The 22,045-nt window shown below is 35.4% G+C and overlaps 1 protein-coding gene across 11 annotated transcripts in view; it reads right to left on the reverse strand.

Moving 5' to 3' along the window:
* Positions 1-22,045, reverse strand: part of KCNH7 (potassium voltage-gated channel subfamily H member 7) — a 781,612-nt gene that overhangs the window by 14,181 nt on the left and 745,386 nt on the right. For 9 of the 11 annotated variants that reach the window (XM_058549111.1, XM_058549119.1, XM_058549116.1 and 6 more), the window contains 4 exons: positions 15,595-15,847; positions 12,402-12,607; positions 10,461-10,560; positions 1,816-2,079 (listed from right to left, as the gene is read on the reverse strand). In XM_058549111.1, coding sequence (XP_058405094.1) covers positions 1,816-2,079; positions 10,461-10,560; positions 12,402-12,607; positions 15,595-15,847 — 823 coding nt within the window. The remainder of the gene's footprint in view (positions 1-1,815; positions 2,080-10,460; positions 10,561-12,401; positions 12,608-15,594; positions 15,848-22,045) is intronic. The other 2 variants (XM_058549110.1, XM_058549112.1) reach the window with 2 other exon arrangements.

Consider the following 22,045-nt stretch of genomic DNA (forward strand, 5'->3'; position numbering starts at 1 on the left):
TTCTAGGTAATTGTATATATTTGAATAGGGTTTGCATTGTAAATCTTGAATATTAAAAATTTGTAGATATTAAAATTATTTGTTAGAATACTATTTATTGTGTGTGTAGAACAGCCAATTAAAAATAATTGGAAAAAGTGGCAAAGAAAAATATAAGATGAAGGGCATGAGAATTCACTGTCAGCGAGTCATTATAAAGTCGAATAAAATCCAAAAAATATATCTTTAATGCCTTGTCACTTGAGAATTTAAAATTCAAGAGGAAAACAACAAAAAGTACTTTTTAAAAAATCAGGGCCATAGTAGGCTGACTTGCGGAGATAGTAGAGAGGGTTCAGCAAGCTCTTCAGAACTTCTGACTTCCATGATACAACTTTTTCTATTTTTAGCACTTCCCAGAATCTGTTTCATAAATAACTAAAATGGGACATTTGGTAATCACGTCAAATATTCCATTCTTCCATTGTGATAAATGAGGTACTATTTTCACTCACTTCATCAAGATTTTAGATTGTCCAGAGAACATTTGCATATATTCTTAGCTTACTTCAATGTGGGGTCATGGCAAAAGCTGATTTGATAAGATAGGGAAAGAAACTTTGAAAAAAATGTAAAGCCTAAACATCCTAGATTCAATAAAACTTTTGTTGTCAAATATAGTCACTTTGAGTAATGGTGACGATGATAGGTAATATTTCCTTTGTGCCAAAATTTTGCTATCCTGCCAGGCCAAAAACATCCTATTTTTCCTTCATTTCTGTTATATTCTTTTGATTTTTTGCTATACCTTCTTTATTGCTATGTTATTATATATCCAGGGATATATTCAATGATTAAAGGGTGAGCAAATAAAACCTGAGAAAATGCTAAATCTAGTTGGGATGTTATTTCAGAGAAAGTAATTTATGCATGTTAACTTGTTTAATAATCACAATTGACAAGTTGGTTAGAAAATATTATTTTTCTTTTAAAGATGTGCAAACTGAGTCTTCATGAGGTCTGTCAGTCACTTATCCAAAGTCATAAAGGGAGCAAATGATAGAGATGGGGTTGAAACCCAAGCAGTCGACCCACACCTATTCTTGCACCCACTTACTAGATAAATCTGACTAGATCTATAGCTCTAGCTCCTGTTATGCTAAGTTTATTGTTCTTCTGTGTGACAGTTCTCAAGTTTTCCTGAGTTTCTCATCCTTTCACATCAAATCTGCATACATTAATCAAGCATTATTACACATCTCATGCATATTTTCTACCATAAACCTATATATTTGGGTATTCCTTTTGGTAGAGATGTTAAATGTGTTTAAATGAGTTGGATCAAGAGAATACTTTATTTAGGGGCATTTTTCCCTATTTTCTGATAATTCCCAGTAAAATGAAATTCTTTTTGGGATTTATTGTAGAGTTATTGCATTGGCCTTTCGTGCTATAAAATGACAGGGTTCAGGGTAAGGAACAAGCGAAGAAGATACATATAAGAATCAACTGGTTAGTTCTCTTAAAATACTCATTGATCCCCTCTCTCCGTTGGAATCACTACAGTAGATATTACCACAATGTTCTATGTGGCATTACATTAAGTCTGACTGGTCACAAAAACTCTCTTATGATATTGTTTGGGCAAAATCAGTGTTCCAGAATCGTGCAAACACTTTGTAGATGATCTGAGATTTGAACTCTTTGAAAATATTTAATGAAATAGCAAAAGATTTAATGAAATAGCAAAATGTGTGTCAGTACAGTTCTTCATTTTTGAAAAGTCACCATTTAGTACCGAAGAGAGAAAACTTGATTCCTGAGAAACTCGATTACCTTTGCAAGAGTGACTTCTTTTATCTATGTGAATTCTTCCTGAGATGGGCACTGTTTCTTCAAAATCGAGTCCAGCTGCTTTCCCTATTCTTGGAGGAGAATCTACTATTCCTGAAAAGAGAGGCTTTTGTTCATCGTCAATGGAGGAGATGAAAGATGAAGATCTGCTTTTTTTCTCTTCAAAGTGTTTCTTGGAACTCTGATAATTTCTTATGGTATCTACAGAGTCTTCAGGATCATTTGTACTGTTTGCTTTGCCAAAATCTATCAAAGAAAAGTTGTTTTATAGAAAATAATCAAATGTGAGACTCTATGCATATTATACTACCTATATATAAACTACCTTTTTTTAATAGTGATGTTCTTTGAATAACTTTAACGTAGAATTTTCTATAAAACCATAAGAAAAGTTGTTCTCTTTTTTCCTATTGAAATTGTAGCTACTTAAGGAGACTTTTTTTCTTAATTCAAGGGACATTAGATTATCTTAATGAAATACATTATTCATTTCAAGATTAAAAGGTTATCTGTGACAGTAATAATGCTTACATCTCAGAAAAAAAGCTATAGGATAACTTACAACCTTATACATGCTCAGCAGTCAATTGTATTCCTAAAATCTGCTGCACTATCTCTTTAAGGAAATGGAAAAGGGAGGGAAAATGTGTCCCAATTCTAAAATATTAGCACTATGCACGTTGTTGTTTGTTTTTAACCTTCGTGTCCTCTCTTCTTGTGGCAGCCATTCACACATTACACAGGTCAAAACTAGAAGCTTCCTGGTAGTAAAGGCTGGTAGGCTGAATTTCAGCCTTAGTTCCATGCATGTAATGGCTTCGACATTCCAGGCAGTTTAGTTGTGTAGCATATTGTGAAGAATATAAAGCTAAATACAGTAATTAAGGTAGATTTACCTAATTACAGTAAAGCCTGTAGTGCATATTGGCTGTTTTATACTGAAATGTCAGGATAATTTCAGCCCTGAAGGTTATGTTAGAACATATTTCAGTGAGAAAAACTCAAAGAGACAAATCTCAGAACTTGTTTCCATTAATGTCCTGGGGAGACAGTATAATTCTCCATCTGGTTACTGCTAATAACTAACCAATATACTCCAGAAGGTATATCATTTTCTAGAGACGTGGTTAAGATAGTGTCCCCATCTACTCTCTGCCTGGTTGTGCTTACTTTGTTATTTATAGAAGACCAAATGAACTGATTTAAGGCCACTCCAGAGAAACTTCCAACTGTTTTTTAAAATTCCCATATGGCAGAGAAATTAAACAGAGATTTTTTTCCTTCATTTTTTTTAACTATCATAATTTAAAATATGAGAAGCCAGAAAGCAGCCCAAGGTAAAAATGGATAGAGTTTAAAAATCGGCTTCACGTGAAATTGTTATTAAGGAGTTAGTTTATGTTCTGTCAATTAAAGTAAAATGTAGCAAAAGCCGATTGCTTAATTTTTTCTTTAAGATTTCACACTTGCTCAGTGATTTCATCATCACTGAGAAGACCATGGACCTTTCCAACCTCAAGCATTGTAAACATCACTCATAACTCAATGTCACTTATATTTTTCCACTCAACCACTAATCTCATTGGTTGAAAATATTCAGATCAGCCCTTCCTACACAAAACCTTTCCTCTCCAGTGTCATTGACACAGCCCTCGTTAAGCTCCTAAACTTCATTCTTGTCATCTTTTTTATTTTAACTGCTCCTCTCCTGAAAATTTGATCAACACTCCCCACTTTATGAACATATTGTTTCATTCCTTAAAAAATAATAGTTTCCAATTTTACACGAGTAAATTTTTAAAAAAAGAAAGGCTTCACTTTTCTAAATTATCCTCATAGCTGCTTCATGAACTGCATCAGTCTGCCGCTCTAAGTAAATGTTTTTGCAGTTTGAGCACCAGTGGGATGTGAATCAGCTCAGGTTTCTCGTCTTGCCGAAAACGCTTTCCTTTTTTTTTTTGGTAAGGAAGATTGCCCCTGAGCTAACATCTGTTGCCAGTCTTCCTCTTTTTGCTTGAGGAAGATTGTCCCTGAGCTAACATCTGTGAGAATCTTCCTCTATTTTGTATGTGGGATGCCACCACAGCATGGCTTGATGAGCAGTACGTAGGTCCATGCCCGGGATCCGAACTCTCGAACCCTGGGCTGCCTAAGCCGAGCAAGCAAACTTAACCGCTACACCACCGGGCAGCCCTGTTTCCTTTTAAACACTTTCATGGAATCTTTTCCAGCAGAATCACATGTAAACGGAATTCATCATTAATTCATATTCCTCCAATCTAATTATAGATAATGCTAACATGGATATTTGTAATGAATGTACATCACAAATTGTTAAACCACTTTGTCTCTTTGGCTTGAGAGGTCTTGGGAGTTCTTTGTAGATTTTTAAATCCTCATACTTGGTAAAATGTTCTGTCCCACCTACTACAGGGGCCTCAGTCTTAGTTTACTAATTTATGGCTTGATTTTGGATGCTTAGGCACAAATTAATCAATTAACATATATTGTAAAGTTGAATTATAACTTACTGATTTCAACTCAGGATAGGTATTCATAAAATGTTGTGAATGAGGGATTATTATTTAGACCTGTAGTAAAATGGAGCAAATTATTTCATATATGTGGTATCTAAATCCTTTAGTAAAAGTTCCAGATAAAAGCAGGATCGTGAAAGAAGAAGAAAAAGTTTGATATCCTTGCATTTTCCAATTCATAAGAGGAATTACTCCACATTTATCTATGTGTTCATTGCCATTGGATGATCAGCCAGCTGCTTCCAGGAACCCAGGCCATATGAACAGTTTCTTTGATGCACTCCAACTACAACAATATTTTTTTGTACCTTACTAGATAAATCAAAGCTTCATACGCTATCACTTAAAATGAAAGGTGAAATGACCATCTATTTGTGGATTAAAAATGGAAACTGCTCAGGCTTAGGCTGGAGGTTGGCTGATGGAATATAGGAGATTGGGCTGAAATGCATTATAATTAGCCTCCAGGTACCTCTAGATTTCCTTTTTTTTTTTCAGGGAATGATTCACCCTGAGCTAACATCTGTTGTCAATCCTCCTGTTTTTTTTTGCTCCCCAAAGCCCTAGTGCATGGTTGTGTATCCTAGTTGTAAATCTTTCTAGTTCTTCTACGTGAACCACTGCCACAGCATGGCAACTGACAGACAAGTGGTATGGGTCTGCGACCAAGAAACAAAACTCAGGCTACTGAATCGGTGAGAACCCATCAGGGCTGGCTCAGGTACATCTAGATTTTGATGGCCTGTTCCATTCCTGCCTTTTTCTAAACTGGACTATTGATAGACATTAAATAGTATCAGTTACTATTTTTTCTTAATGCTATTCTTATTCTATGTAGAAATAGTATTCTGAGGGAACGTTACATTTTCCCCTTTGCTAGAAGTGAGATTGTATAATCACTCCTGTTACCATCATTTTACAAAGAAAAACTTGCCTGTTTAATTAAGCCTTAAATTTGTTTTCCAATTTAGATTACTGAAAACCTTTTTTTAATCCCTTGTTTCTGCAGGCTGACTATTCATCTCCTTCCCTTTTCTCAAAGGACACAATTCTAAAGCATTTCTGATTTGTCTTGTGGGTGTCTCTCTGGGTTCACAATGAATTGAAGAGCACAGAATATGAGTGTCCTGATGGAGTGGTTGACCCCATCCATCTTAAGAATGATAATATAAAATTCTTCCATTTCAAACAATTTGGGAACAAACTCTTGTGCTAGCTCCATCTTTTATGGAGTCTTTCTCTCAGATTAATTACTATTTTTATTTGTCAGACCCAACAGGTAGACCTAATTTTTGGTCAAAGAAAGGTATTTAATGTGCTCTCTCAGTATGTGAGTTTTAGATTTCCTGCTGGTGACAGTTTTGAGATAAGCTGGGCATTTTCCAGCCAGATGCATTTAAAAAATTCATTTCATTGGAAAATTGGAGTCTAAAATAAATTTCTTCATTTGATTTCAAGTACCTTAGTTTCTCTCTTTAAAGAATGTTGAAAGGCAACTAGTGTCATTTTCGTATACAAATATAAGATAAAAAATTTTAAACTATTTTAAAAATTAAAACAAAGATACATTTATATATTACTAAAATGGATAATAAGAGCTAATCATTTTTTGTTATTGGAGAAGATATTCCAAAGAGATGCCAAAATATAATACCAATACATTTAAAGCCTTAGTTTAATGAAATTGGAATTAGACCACTCCTATTCTATAAAAATAAGTTTAAAAAATGTATATATTTACTCCTTACTTCAATAACTTTAATAGAATTTAGTTTATTTTAGAGAAACACTTTCAAAACTCTGACTCTTAGATGACAATGTGAAATCACTAAACCAATATTACAAAGAAATAAAGTTTATTGCTATCCTTTGAAATGCAAGGTGTGATGAATTCAAGACATTTCCACTCTTATTTTCTGGAATATTAGATTTTTCCAGTTAAAATATATAGAAGTGTTCATTTCAATAAAAATTATATGGGTAGGGAAATGAGAAAATTGCAATCTTTCTTCCTTACTCTAGGGATATATGTATGTATCTATTAAAATGGGTTTCTATTATTCATGACATGCGTGGCACCATCTAAGTTCAGTGGAAAGAGGATACTGAAGATTTTTTCACCTTAATTTCCATCCCTTTGGTTGGCACAGGCACATCTTTCACACTATTTTAATTTTTTTTTCCTGTTTTTTGGGCCTGTTACATTGCTATTCTCTTTGGCTTATTCTCTGCCAAAAGGTCATTAGCTCCCTAAATCAGCCATTAGTAGCTACTTTGGTACTGCATTTTCTGTCCATAGAAAGAGTTGAGCAGAATATTCCAAATATGTGGTCACAAAAGCGCTATCAGCAAAAACTATAAATGTGTGTGTGTGTGTGTGTGTGTGCATCTCATATGCCATTATACATGCTATTGTACTAATATATTATGTATATTATAAAATCCACACAACATAAAATTAAAAAAGAATATATTATTCCATAACCCAATGGATCATATTGGCACACTCTGAAGTAAGCACAATCTAACTCTGAAGACTACTTGGAGACTTTTTTTCAACATGTTCCAAATGGCTATACGTCATTTACTTCTGTTCTGTCCAACCATCTTACCAATGCTCATGGCCACTGAATAGGTCATTGAAGATTAATTTTTATTCTTTATTTTCTGTAACAATAACATTTTACTTCTATATCAGGAACTGTAGCACTTCATCCTCCAATGACCCTAGTCAAGTTGGGAAGATCCTGGGCACCCCTATGCCAGAATTTTAGGAAGGAAAGAGAACTACTTGAAGATACTTTCAAAAAATACAAGGTGTCCTCAAGTTCGTACCTGAACTGACAACTCTCTCTTGTTGAGAAGTGAATTTATTTCCTCAGAAGAAATGTGAAATTCTTTCATCAACAAATTCATTTTAAGAGATAAGTGATCCAATATGTTAAGCTTCTATTTTGTTCAAGTGAACTTGCCAGAGGTTCTATATATATCTTTTCTTTTTTAATATATCTTTTTGAGTGTAAGCTCCTTAGCACCATGTGGTAGGCATGATTGGAAGGTTGGGGTGGGGGTGGGGAGTGGAAGACTGAAGGCTGAAGAGTTCCAGCGCCTCGTTGAGTAGGCAGTGAGTGGCAATGCAAGAGTCAACCTCTGACTGTCTTCAATGCCCAACCACATGTTGCTCCCTCTGGTTCTTTTTGTGTGTGTGTGTGAGGAAGCTCAGCCCTGAGCTAACATCCATGCCAATCCTCCTCTTTTTGCTGAGGAAGACTGGCCCTGAGCTAACATCTATTGCCAATCCCCCTCCTTTTTTTTCCCTTTTTCTCCCCAAAGCCCCAGTAGGTAGTTGTATGTCGTAGTTGCACAACCTGCTAGTTGCTGTATGTGGGAGGTGGCGTCAGCATGGCCGGGCAAGCGGTGCGTTGGTGTGCACCGGGGATCTGAACTGGACCGCCAGTAGTGGAGTGCGTGCACTTAACTGCTAAGCCACAGGGCCGGCCCCTCCCTCTGGTTCTTGATGCCTCTGCTAATTAATTCAGTCATTAGTGCTCTTGGATGTCTGCCTTCAAGGTATTGTTTCACATGAGCAGTAAACTAACTCTAAAATAACCAATGTATTTTACAGGTAGCTTTCAGTTTATGTACCCCCATATCATTTAGCATCAATTATCTTACAAAAGTTCTCTGTTCTTTATACTTACTTATATGTGTGCTTTTCTCCTAGATATTGATTCTACATCAAGAAATATAGAATGATTGGCCAGCTTTAGAGTATTAGATTGGAGTGATGGGGACTAAATTTCTTTCAGCAAATTTTACGCTCACCTCTAGCACCTTGAAGTCCTAAATACTGGAATAAGCTCTCAGCCTCTGAATAACTGGAGTTAATTGTGTTTTCATATTGACCAAATCATCCTTACTCACTGATGACACACCAGGAAACTTCAAAAAGCTGCAGGCAGGCAAATCCCTTACCATCTACACTTTATATAAAATGGATCTCATAGACTAAGCCTGTGATTAAAGGAAAAATTTTCAGAATCAATAGAAATGTCTAGTTGCATGAACACAATCTAAATTGTGACATTCTCTCAGGGCCTTATCAGGAGATAAAAACGTTAGGTTATTTAGCTTCAGAATGAGGAAACTAAACAAGATTGAAAGGAGATTTAATAAATCTTCAACTGTATGGGAAACATTATTATATAGACAACATTCTCAAGCTGTTCTTCATTTCCAGCGAGATCAAAATAAGAGATTAACTTCAGGATAAGAGATTTAGATTAAGTCTGTGGAAGAACAGCTTGAAAGTAATGGTTCTGATTTTAGAAAAAGTCACCGATATGGTGTGGTTGCACGTGTGTGTTTGAAGACGGAGATAAATTCCAATTAAGGGAATGATATGAACGAAAACACAGAAACAATTTATATGGAAGAGAGGGCAAGTTAGCTCACTTGAAATGTGGAGCAAGTTGAAACTGATAGATGAGCTCCCTTAGGGAGAGAATTCAGGGATAAGAGAAGAGGGCCAAGAAAAGAACTTGAATTAAGAAGGCAAAAGGAAGAAGAGAATCAAAAGGATGATGCTCAAATTCTATTTAATTAATTCATTCTTTCAACAAATATTTGTTGAATACCTGCTATGTAGCAAGCACTGAAGCTACAGGTGACTAAATATTTCCCACTTCCATGGAGCTTATGAATCTAGAGTCAGACAACACTGATTAAATAATGATGCAAATGAACACAGAGGTACAACTGAAATAAATGCTGCAAAAGAGAGGAGCTGATGGGGGAAGGCCAGATTAGGGTGGTTAAGGGAAGAGTGGTATGAGACAAGACTGAAAAGGTAGGCATAGACCCATCCTATTAAGGATTTAGGGAATGGGAAGTCCCTAGAGGGCTTTAAATATGTGGATGACATAAACATAACTGCATTAGGAAAAAAAAAATCACCAATGGTCCAGTGTGGAGAATAGGTGAGAGAGGGGCAGGTTCGAAGTGGAAAGGGGAGCTGGGACGCTGTTTCAGTATTATGGGTTACAGATTATGGTAGCTTGGCCCAGAGTTGTGGCTATAAAGATAGAGAGAAGTGAACCCAAAGGGACATAGTTTGAAGACTAAATGGAGATGTATTGGAGGTAGCAATAACAAGATTTTTTGCCAGAGTTGATGGCAGGGTTGAGACAAGGGTGGGTCCTACATAGATATCTGGTTTGTGCAATTGAGGGGATTGTGGTGCCATTTAGAGACATGGCAACTGATGGAAAGACAGGCTTCCAGAGGGACATTATGAGTTCAATTTAGGAAATATTGAGTTAGAGCTGCCTTTGAGATTTCAAGTAGATGGTTTAATAGGCAGTTGGATATATGAGATTGAAGCTCAGATGGTCTGGGATTAAGATGTAAATACATACATCTCCCATGCGAGAATATAATTAAAGTATGGGTATAAATGAGATCACCCAGGGAAAGAGTATGGTATAAAACAAGAAGAGAAGAGGACCTAGGACCACACTTTGAGAAACTCTAATAAATAATAACTGGTTTAGAAGATAATGATCCTGCAATTATCTTCAGGGAATTGGTAAGAGTAGGAGGAAAATAGGAAGAGTACGGTGTCACAGATGCCAAGAGAAGAAAAAGAGGGGAATTGGTTCACAGTGTCAGATTCTGTTGAGAGGCCAAATACATTGAAGACTAGAATGTTTTCTGGATCAATATGGGGCAAGAGTGGAGGCTTCTTCAGGAAAGCCTTCTCCCATCTGCCTAGGCACAATTAAATGTACCCTCATCTGGGTTCCCTCTGAGGTTATGCAATTGCTATTAATTGGCTTCCTTTTTTTTTTAAACCCATCTGCTCTATTTCTTTATCTGTAATGTCCTTGCAGATATCAGATGGCTTTGTTGAATGACATTGTTGAGAGCTATCAATCAAAAACCATGTTAGCTACTGAAAAAAAGCAAAAGATTTGCCTTCCTAAAGCCTGAATGAAGTTTACCCTTGAAATCAGAAGTATCATCAGCATTTAAGTAAGAGCAAATAACCACATGCTCTACGTTTAAGCTTTAGAAATAGAATGAATTTACCTTTTTCTCCTTCACTATCAAATGACATTTTCCTTCTTCGTAGTTTACAGTTGTCTCCTTCAGAGTCATTCATGGACTGGGATCGTAGTAAGAGATCAGACTTTGTTGATGGAATGTGAAGATAAAATGGAAGATTATTCAATTTGAATGTAATGTATTATCAGTAAACGCTCTACTGTTTCATATCATTTCAACCACTTTGAGACTATATTAGATTTCAGGCAAATAGCTACAATACTTTGGTTAATAGTAGTCTCTAAATTATAAAATAGACTGATAGGATAATTCTAGTAGTTTGACCATCTGATGGGGAAATCATAGTTGTAGAAGTTATTTATCAGAAATGTTTGGGGATGTTGTTGTCAATACTTAGAGACAACATATATTTACATGTAGAATGTATTTTATGTAACTTGGTAAAGATAAAATAAAAATAATAATTTTAAAAAATTTGCAGAATCTGTATTATTGCAGAGAAAAAAGTGTAAACTAATTATAATTAGCTATGATGTTTAAATTACAGGGTAATGATTGCAAGGTTAAATTTCACAACAGTAAATATAAGGTTGAATTCAATAAACACTATGTTTTGAACCCTTTATTACTTTTGTTCCCCATTCCTCCTTTTCCTCCCTCTGGTTCACTGTGTAAAATATTATCAGTCTTGTAAATAAAAATGGAAGCTCTCAAATAAAACAAATGGAAGCTCTTGTTTTATTAATTTGGTTGCTGCCTAAGCTTTTTATGTAAAGAAGTTATCTCAGGTAGATATCTGCTGTTTTCCAAGGCAAAATCAGAATGAGGTTGGTGACATTAAACTGGGATTTGATAAAGTACGGAATTAAAATCATTATAAAAAAACATATGCTCTTGATAACTTGAACCTTTTACCACCCAAATATTTTTCAACTTTTCAGTGTTTTGAAAAGAAGTAATTATGAGCTGCTACTTTAGGTTATTAAATGGTACCCTGGTGACCTTAAAAGTTTCCCTTTCTCTTTAAGTCTTTCACAGTACCTGGGAATAACTATAACTTCAGAGAGAATTAAATCTACTACCTTTTACCTAACTATTAACTTGAGGATCTTTTTTCCAGAGAGTATATTAGTTACCATTAAAATATACTGGCAAGTGTCAAAAGTCCAACATCTGATTTCTGACAAAAAAGTATTTAGAATTGGAGTTGGGGTTATGGGGCTTGAAGGGAAGGGGATAGAGGAATAACCTAGTGATAAATTGTGGGCTGCAACATGATGTTCTACTTTCTTAAAATAGTGGTAGGTCATAAGGCCATGTTTTCATAGTGGAAGAGAGTGAGGGATAAAAGAGCTACACTCTCAAAACTCATTCTAGGTTAAATTCTATATAGAATAATTTAAAATATTATTTCTATTAGACTATATGTTTTTCCTTCTGCAGCACAAATTTTGACTCAGGTATAAGCCTGATTAATTTATACTTCTATGATTTGGAAATTGTGTTACATATGGACCTACACTTGAATGAGTTTAATTTTTTCATTATTATTGAAGAGACATTGCTAACCAATGTATGGTGTAAATAATAGCTGAGAGAATATTTTAACCTCTGTATAAGATAAACTCTTTTTGGAGATTTTCAATTGTCTAGAATCACCCATTTCTTACAAATAATTGGCACACTCAGTATAAACCAACACATTTTAAATAAAATATGTCATCCAAGAGTTCCTCAAAGGTCAAATTTAATTGACCTACTTAAAGTTATTCAATATATTTGAAACTAATTAGACTGACTTTCTTCCCTGTAATTTAGAAATTCCAATATTAAATTGGCTTTGTCTTTCATGTATTCAGAATTAGTAAAGTTTTGCTACAATATTTCACTTGATCTTTCAGAAGTATTTGTGCAATCCCAGAATAAAATAAAATGTCACAAGTACAAAAATAAGCAGACATATACCTTTGCACTCTCATGCCTGAGGTTGAAAGTCAGCTCTAGGTTTGTGAGAAAGTGATCTGAGAACTCAGGATACATATCCAAAACCTCCAACAAGTCTTCTCTCTGGATCTTATGCAAATCACAGTAGGTGAGAGCTCTTACATCTGCATTAGACTTTCCAGGTTTGGCATAAAGATGAACCATTTCTCCAAATATATCATTTTTTCCTACCAAAAAAAAAAAGAAAAAAGGAAAAAAAGGAAGTAAAAAGAATCTGAATTTAAACATCTTTCTAAAAGTAGAAAGGGACAACTGACCAATCCCTGAACCAAAGATTTCAAATATAAGACCCCACAGCCAACAGCCACTGGGTAGCAAAATTCTAGTGTCCAGTACTGACTGTCCCAGTCATGTTTGTTTGCTGACTGGAATTTTGCATCTTAGCGCACTGTTCCTGGTATAATCCCTATTATTTCCTTGTTTTGATTCTTTGGCTAAGCATCTAGAATACAGCAAACATGGCTTTAGTCTGCTATGCCCTACATTGTTAGAAAAGGGTTTTGCCATGTGTTAGGTGTAGTCTGATTTTGTCAATCCAGGAATATGAGAAAGGTTGCAGTGAGTCAGATGCACGAACTTTCTATCTCAGGATGGTTTCTGGAGGTGACGCCCAGCATGAGGTTATGGTGGAGCACTTTCAACACCTAAAGGACTAGGGGTACAATTTGAAAATGCTCTGTTTCCTTTAGTAACCACTGTTGGATTTGCCCTTAATGAATTTGTCCAATTGTTTAATAAATCTAGTTATATTTTCTCAACATATATTGTCACACTTTTTAACAATATGGTCTTTATTCTAACAATGTGTCCTTGCTCTTCTGCCAAACCTGGGGTTATTTCAGTGTTTGGTCTCTGATGGGCCCTTCCCACCCCCTCTGCCTAGCCACAGGCCACCTGCTTTTCCAGGCCTTGTTCAATGACGAGGATCATCATGACAGCACAACTACAAATGCTTCTGGAAGACTAAGTAGGTGCCAGGCACTGGGTCAAATGCTTAGGTGCATTAAGTCATTTAATCCCCAAAATAATCTCATGAAGAAATTACTAATTATTATCCAAATTTTGTGAATATGGAAAGAGGATTAAAATGGTAAACTGATTAGGTCAAGGTCACCTTCTCAGTTGGGTGAAGTGAAGGGAGGGAGAGAATAGCTACAATTAAATGCCATGCATTCTGACTCCAGTCAAAATCTTTACACATCTGATGTATTTAATCTCCTCCCAATATTTTTCCTGCATGTCATGGCCACTTAGATTTTTCTGTTTCTAAATGTCAAGAATCTTAAAATTAGTACCTGTGGAATACTTATGATTAATAACTACTGATAGATTATTGATTATATTATTTTTAAAAATTGTCAATGGCAGTGTAAAATAGTGCTTTCTTACATATGTCTTGAAGCTTCTTTTCAGATTTAGAAAAAACTCCCTGGATCTGTTAATTTAGTTTTTGGTAGACAAGTTCATATATACCTGACTATGGAAACTATCAAAGGCTTTTAAACAATCAAGTTCTAACTAGTAAAAAAAAATGCTGTAATGTTCTGATTTTGAATGCGAATTTAATGGAGAGAAATCAGATACCATATCTTTCCAAGAAAAACTGATATTGGAGAGAACGCATTAACTTTAGTTTAAATAAATACTTAGCTTTTCAAAAATAGAATGAATAATCATAATTTGGGAGGATTTTAGGTGAAGATTTACATGGAAATGGGAACAGAAAAGGAGAATCTCTTGAAGTTATTTACAGTTTTAACATTTCCATATAGATATTATCAAAGAAAAGCTCTGCACTAAATTCAGCATGGGCTTTGTATTTTAATTAGCTTACATGACTGTAAATGAGCAAAGAGTAAACCAGTCAGCAAGTACAACTTAACTACATTCTAAAAATTACTTATTTTGTGAAGCAAGAAGGCTTATTACCTTCCTGTAGAAGCTAGGGCTGACTTATTTGAAGATCAGGAATTCAATGAAGCATGCCCCTTCCCTCCAGAGCGAACTGTCAAGGCCAAATCTGGTGAAAATCCAACTTTACTGTGGAGCTGCTAAGTGATTTAGACTTTGATTTGCCTGCTCATTAGATTGTAAATCAAATTGTGCATAGGGACAACTTGAGAAAAAAATTTTTTAAAAAAGCTGTCATTATAATAAAATCATCAGAATATATAGGAATCATTCCAGCATCTTCATTCATGTATCGGGTCCAGTGCTATGCTGTACTCTGGTTCTATACAGCAGTAAAGAAAAAAGACAACATCCTTGTCCTTTTGGATGTTTAACATCAAGAGCTGAGTGAAAGGAAATCGTTGAATTGCATGCTCATTATTTAAATGGACCTGGATTTAAGCTACAGGAAAAAAAGAAGTGCAAATGTTCACAAACATTGGGGTGGGTGTTCCCATGGGGAGACTGAGGCTTAAACCTACTGGTTTTAAGGTGGTAGGAGAGGAGAAGAGCTGATCTCATTTTTCTCCCTTGTTTTTCCCCATTGTCCTAATATTTGAAAGAAATGCTACAAGTTCGCACTGACTAAATTTATTTTTGATGAGGTAGCTTGGATAGATGGACTTTCTTTTGCACCCAAATAAGTTTAATTTATTACTAATTTTAATCTCCTCATCACCTTTACCCTTGGGTGTTAAGTTTATAGCTCTATATTACCTAGGTAAGGACTCGTATAATTCTGTCTAATAGGACACAGCAGGTAAAAGGGCATGGCATACAGATGAAACTCATCAAAATACAAACTCAGTTCATGACAGGGCATTGGCACATGTCAGTAATTATGCTTGCAATGTATACATTTTATTAAAGGTTTTAAGGGATGGAGCATGAATCCAAGACCCTCTAACATGAAAAGGAAAATACTATTTTCATATATTTGGCCTCAAATATTTAAGTAGCTGCCAAGAACTGAAGAGAGTCATGGAAGTATTTACACATCAGAGAAAAAGTGAGAGTCAGGAAAACATATTTTCTACAAGGTTAATTTGATTTGAATTGAATTTTAAATAAAGCTTTAAAATTACCCATCAATCTTAAATAGTACTCATAAATAAATAGATCAGTCTTCTTTTCTGTCATTTTAAACTATGCATTGCACCAGCTAGTAACTGAATTTGTCACCATCCAATTCTAAAACACTCACCCAGAATAGCTACCACAATGTCATCTTTGAGGATTTCGATGGAACCTCTGGATAAGAAATAAAGTGCAGTGAGGACATCCCCACAGTGAACCAGGGTGTCTCCTGGAGGTGCATGGGTGGTCTTGAACTTCATTGCCAAAGCTCTAAGGCAACCTTTACTTGCCCCCCGAAAGGCTTTGCAGTTTTGCAGCAAAGTCTGGTTGAGATGTAGACAAATATCAGCTTGTAAACACTCTGGGAAACCCTTTAGGACCTGAAGAAAAAGCATAAAGAGTTTCATACTACCAGTGCACAGGGTACCTCCACCTGAAATAAAATATATTTCTTGCTCACAGAACCACAGGTGTAGTAATTGTCGCCCAGGAGTTCTTACAATGTTTCTACCTTGCCTACCTTAATGAATACTTGGTTTGCTAAACATGTCAGAATTTTAACTCAAATACTTTTCTCTGAATTAACTGCAGGCATTCAGACTCAACACAAATGCTGTCTCATTAAAATGTAATGCCTACAACGTTTCATACTGCTTCTCGTTCCCTGCATTATGTTATGTAGCATCATACTGTGCACAGATATAATGCAATGTGACAATTAATAAGACATAACTAATGAAAGGTGGTACAACTAGAAAGACAACCTTTTGAAGGAATCTCAAGTCAATTGGATTGCTATCTGTGGTATATATCTTAGTTATAATTAGTAAAAATGATGATCCTGAAATAGCCATGGTATTTGTAAATGTCATATGCCAGAGAGTGCTCTTAGCTAACAGTACTTGGAATACTGACTTTTAATATGCACATTATTAATACTAAATATTTTGATAAGCATTGGAAATAGAGAAAGGGAAGGAGAACAGCAAACATAATTTAAAAGTATAGTTCAGTTTTCAGAAATGGAAACTGTGCCAGAATTTACAATGCGTACATGAAGCTTCTACCAGCACTATTGTTTTGACAACTTATTCAGTGACTAATTTAAAACTTGTATAAAAGATTAAACAATAGCTTCTGACAAGTGCTACTCAATTTAAACTGTGTAAAATATTAAGTTATTTTATAAAATTCCCAGTATACAATGGGTCAAATACACTCATTTCTTGCTTCTCTGTATGTGTCATAGCTATTTTCGGTGTGGTATATAGATTTTAATTCTCATGGTGATTTTCCTCTGTCAGTAAAAATAGATCCATTTAAATATGCTTTGGGGTAGAGGGAGGAGGGATGATGTAGTGCCTAATGATGTAATTTTAGGTTTTCCTACCGTTTTGGGTCAGCCTTGCTATTGCTGTCCAATATAGCTAAAAGTAATCATGAATTATTTTTATAGATAATTAAAATGTATGTGGTCCATAAAGGAACTTCAAATTAGATCATATTTGAATTAACTTGCAATTATTACTATTTTAAATATTAAAGCAGCCACAAGGATCTTGTTTCTGTAGGACCACTGTGTGATGCAATCCATCAAACTGACTGTGATATAATATAAAAGGATCAATGAGAGACCTGAAACACAACAGCCATAATTCTGATCTTGTTTCCTTCATTGTCTAGACACCCACAGAAATGGGTCAAGGGTGTTTTAGAAGAAAATCCACAGAATATGAGTTCAGATCACAAATTTGCCACAGGTTGACACTTGTACAAGTCACTTTATCTCTCTGTGTTTCTTTGCCAGAGAATAAGAGCCTTTATACTGTTGAATTTTGTTGTAAGTTACCAATAAATAGTGTGCCAACTAGTCAACAGTAAGACACTGCTCACCCAGCTCTGTACAGATGTAAATACTCAGATTTTTATCCTGAAGTTTCTGTATTACTTGGCTCAGACCCAAAAGAAATGAGCCTTCCTCTGAGTTCCTGGGCATTCATCTGAAACCTCTCCCCTTAACTGTAACTTACAGTCTGCGTCTACACAACTGGACTCTAGCCAGATTTCCTACTTGGACTAAAGATCTCTTAAAATAATAACTTTCCTAGTCTTTGCACATTTCTGCCTTTGGGGGCTGGAGTTCCTTTTCCTATTCTTTGTTGGGATCCTGCTCCTCTCATGGAACCAACTCTCTAGGTCGCTGATCCCTTCTATCTGTCTAAACTATCACTTGGATTCTTTGGCAGGTGATGCTAGACTGGAGTTAACCTAGGTTTGGACACTGTTTATTGAAATGGGGCCACTTTATTTGGGGGTACTATAGTAGGAAAAAAACCCAGTCCACTGGCCTCTTTGCATATGATTTACTTTTTCTCCCTGAAGCCCACTGTTACGGCCTTAGTATAACTCTCAGATGTCCCCACGTAAATAAAAATGTAAAGAGCAGTACACCAAGCGACAAATTAGATACCCCTGTTTTTCTTTTAAGATTTGGCAGTAATAAGGTACAAAAAGGCATTTTATATTTCACATAAATGGGGGAGATATTGCTACCATTTTAGTAGTTGGAATAAGAACATTGAGCTTGTAGCTGCTGCTTCTGGCATTTTCCTGAAGTTCATCAGTTATACTTTCTGAGTATAGCCTGGTTATAGAAGGACAAATGGTGCACTTGTGTGTGTGTGTGCCTGTATGTACATACACATGGGTGTATATGCATGCTATGAGTTGGAAAATGCAGATGAGATAGAGGTAGGAGTTCATTTCTCTGAGTGTGTTATACGAGCTATGGAATCAGATAAGCATGAGCTGAAGTCCTAGTTCCATCACTTACTTGTTGTGACTTTGGTCAAGTCAATGAACTTTTCTTGAGATTCGGTTTATTCTATTGCAAAAATAATTAATAATATCTATCTCACAGGGTTGTGCCCACAACTAAATGTGACAATGTATGTAAATTATCCCATGCATTGTAGGTGTTTCAATAGACAGTTTATTTCTGATTTTTTCTGTGCGTGTGTGTTTTTTTGGTCACACATATTTATTGTTCCTGAAAAACTGGTATGTTCTCTGTAGCTAAAAATTGAGAGACACAACACCGATTGTGTTCTTCTCTTTGGTCTCTTTGGTGAATAGGAAATTCACCACTAAGTTTTGTGTTCCATTGTGTCAACAGAGTTTAAATATTTTGTGCTCCTTTGCCTCAACAGAGTCTAAGAATTCTTTTTCCTCTTATCTCTCTAACTTTTGTTTCCTGTTTCTGACTTGTGTCAAATTTTTTGGCTCTTGCACTTCAATTTTGACTGTGAGTTATCTTAAATTCTTTTTAAAAGTTGGAAGTTACTAAATCAATTTACGAATATGTTCTTAGAATTCCAAAATTCTTAGAATCAGTCACAAAACTTTAAAGGACACTTGGGAAAGTTTTTCAACATCATTCTCTTCTCAAGTGTCCTTGTTAAGTGTTATCACCTCCTAACATTCATCCTATAACAGATGTGACACCCAATAGAAAAAATGACTTCAAGTTGGAGATATAATAAAGTTCCATGGGGAAGCCTCTGTTTGTACACGAGGGAGATACACAGATCTTGGCATGAAGAACTTGTCTAGATTAAGGAATTCTCCTGTGGTGTTAGCCCTTAATTGACTTTCTTAGTTTTCTTAAGTCAGTTACATAGATGACTCAAGTAAAACTCAATAGAAGTTAATATTCAGTAATTGAATCTCTTACTAGCCCAGAGGTTTAGATGCCCTAAATGAGTTAGCAGCTTTGGAATCTGGGTTATGCCTAAGTGAAGGGACTTTAAAAGGGGAGTTAAAAGAGAGGGAGCTGTAGTGGAATAGAGGTAGAAGAATATTGAAAAGAGTGGGAAGAAAGGAGTAGGTTTAAGTAGATATGTATCCAAGGCACCGCTTTGCATTGATCCCAGTTGTTTTGCCTTCCTTGTTTCCTACTCATTGCACTTTTTTGGTCAGGTTTGGTTCCTCTCCTAAACTCCTTACTTGGAACTTCCTCATTTAGCACTCGGATATTGGCATTTCACTGGACCTAACAGATCTGGCTACAAAGAGTAGTTATGTCAAGTACACAAGCTGTTTTACTGATTGTTATAATCATTTCCACTACACTCTACACAACCTTCTTGTCTGTCAAGTTCTGAAGCTCTGAGGGTACCCAGCACCTTTCACTGTGCAGCTGGAGCCATTGTTTTGTTGAGTTAATCTGATTTCAAAGACCAAGGAGAATCGCCCAGAATCAGTTTCATGGGCGGCACCTTGGAAAAGTAATCCTTATTCTTTTAGCAAATCTTTATTAAGTATCTACTATAATCCAGGCACTATGCTACACATGGGAGCATAACAATGAATAAAACATGTTCTGAAAAAAATACCTGGCTCTCAAGCCTTTCTCTAAATGCCCAGATTAAAAAAACTTTTAGTAAGTTTAACCAGAATTTTCCACACTTTGCTTTTCATGCCAAATTTGGACATTTATAATACTAATGGTTGTTCAAATGAACCCTCAAGGTAACTGTCAATTTAAGGTGAGTGAAAAGCTCTAATTTCACTTTTCTAATATTGGCTGTTATGGGGGCAGAGTTTTAAAACTTCCAGAAGTTTCAGAAAATTTTTTCAAGGCTGGCAGAAATCCCATGTCTTCATTACGGTATAAGGCCACTCGAATATTTTATAAATGTAATACTAACTTCCCTTTACTTGAATTTATGTAGATAAAACTGTTTGGGATTCTCAAATTATGTCAGACAACTGAGACATTTGTTCTTTTAAGTGAGCATGAAATGCTTTCTGTAACTGTTAAAAGGAATCAACCCCATAGCTTAGTGCCAGAGGACACAAAGTTTAAGGACATTCAAACAAGAATAATCCAACAACTACAAAAGGAGATAGCAATGTTAAATCAAAGTAAAACTCTTTGAAGAAATCACACAAAGAGAGAGCAAAAATGGAAATAATTAGCCATTGCATAGTAAGCATCTATCAAACATGATCCGACATTAATTCAGAAATATTCAACTTTATGTTAAGCTTCCCTCAAGTATATAAGCCAACACACACCTAATGGAATAAATATTACAATATTGTTAATATTTGCAATTACGGAGTGTGAGAATTCAAATTTTCTCTATACTGAGCAATGAATATAAAATTTAGAAATGAATGGATGCTGAGTTAATGTAAGCCTGCAAATTGTGACTTCATGTATGTGTGCACATCAAAATATTAGTATCATTAACTTTTTAATCAGTAAATCCTTAAATTTAAACTTACATATTTATGCTAATAAAACAAGTATACCATCCATTTTACGTATTGGGGCCTAAATGAAAAAGAAGTTTGGCCTAGATCTATGATAGACTGTAATTAAAGAAATGTGTCCTGGGCTTCAGTCAGCGGAGTCTGGGTAGAGGAATATCCTAATTAATGAAGATTTTTCTCTTTTTTGATGTGACATTATATCAAGCTTCAAGGTGAGGCCTGCTTTATATTGAATTTTACTCTGAGAATAGTTTTTTATAATGAAATTTCAACATACTTTTGTCTTTTCACAGTAACTATATGTCCTGTGGGTAAGACAGGTGACTTACAGTCTCAAACCCGTGATTCTCTTCTCCAACCACCAGTTTAAGGCTTCCCTTTGTTCCTGTGAGATAGTGTCCGTGCTCCTGGCCCCACCTCCATGTGATTAAAGAAAGGTGAGGGTTGCAGAAATTTATTTCCTTATTCAACTTTTACCTGGCTGCTGATAGATAAGGATTTCCAAATGAAGTTATATATTCACGATATATTGACAATAAACTCTATTATTTCTTCCTCAAATTTAAGACACAGGAGTCAATGTTTGTTGTTTCTTAGTCTGGATTGCAAAACACTCTCTTAGGGTGGGTACACTTTCTAGGTTCTGTTGGAAGAGCATCAGCAATTGAGTTTTTACTAAGACTTTCTCTAGACTCCTTCCATAGTGTTTTAAATCCTTGTATTTGCTTTTGAAAAGAATCGAAATGTATTCTTTAATAGGTACCCTCATCCAGGTAGTATTGGAAAGTGGATCTATGTTGTAATGAATGGTTTTTGATTTGTTTCACAGTGTAGCTGTGGAGGGGGACACTCCTAAAGGCAGGCTGAAAAGGGCATATTCAGAAAGACAGTCTGAGGGTGGTAAATGGTTCCTCTAAATAGTAAATTAATCATATGAACAACTTTGGTAACTGTGATGACTGACATTAGGACATTTTCTGGGGATATTCTCTGGGCCGTTAAATATACTTAAATCTTGACAAATTGGAATTAATCAAAACACAAATTAATAGTCCCTATGAAACACTAAACCTCAAGCATGATTATCAGATAGATTATGCAAGAAATATATTAAATCTTAAGTCTCTGCCCTAGAGTACAGCCTTAATATTTTACAGCATTTTCTGATTCTGATAGAATCAATGCCTTGTGGGCATTTGGCGTTTAATACATCTTGAGCAGTTATAAGATACTAAACCTTGCTATTTGCTGTTTCTAGAAGTTAATGTCCTTCCTTAATGGATTCTATAATTTGGAGG

The sequence above is a fragment of the Diceros bicornis genome, chromosome 10, assembly GCF_020826845.1.
Source record: "Diceros bicornis minor isolate mBicDic1 chromosome 10, mDicBic1.mat.cur, whole genome shotgun sequence".
In the NCBI taxonomy this organism is placed as follows: Eukaryota; Metazoa; Chordata; class Mammalia; order Perissodactyla; family Rhinocerotidae; genus Diceros; species Diceros bicornis.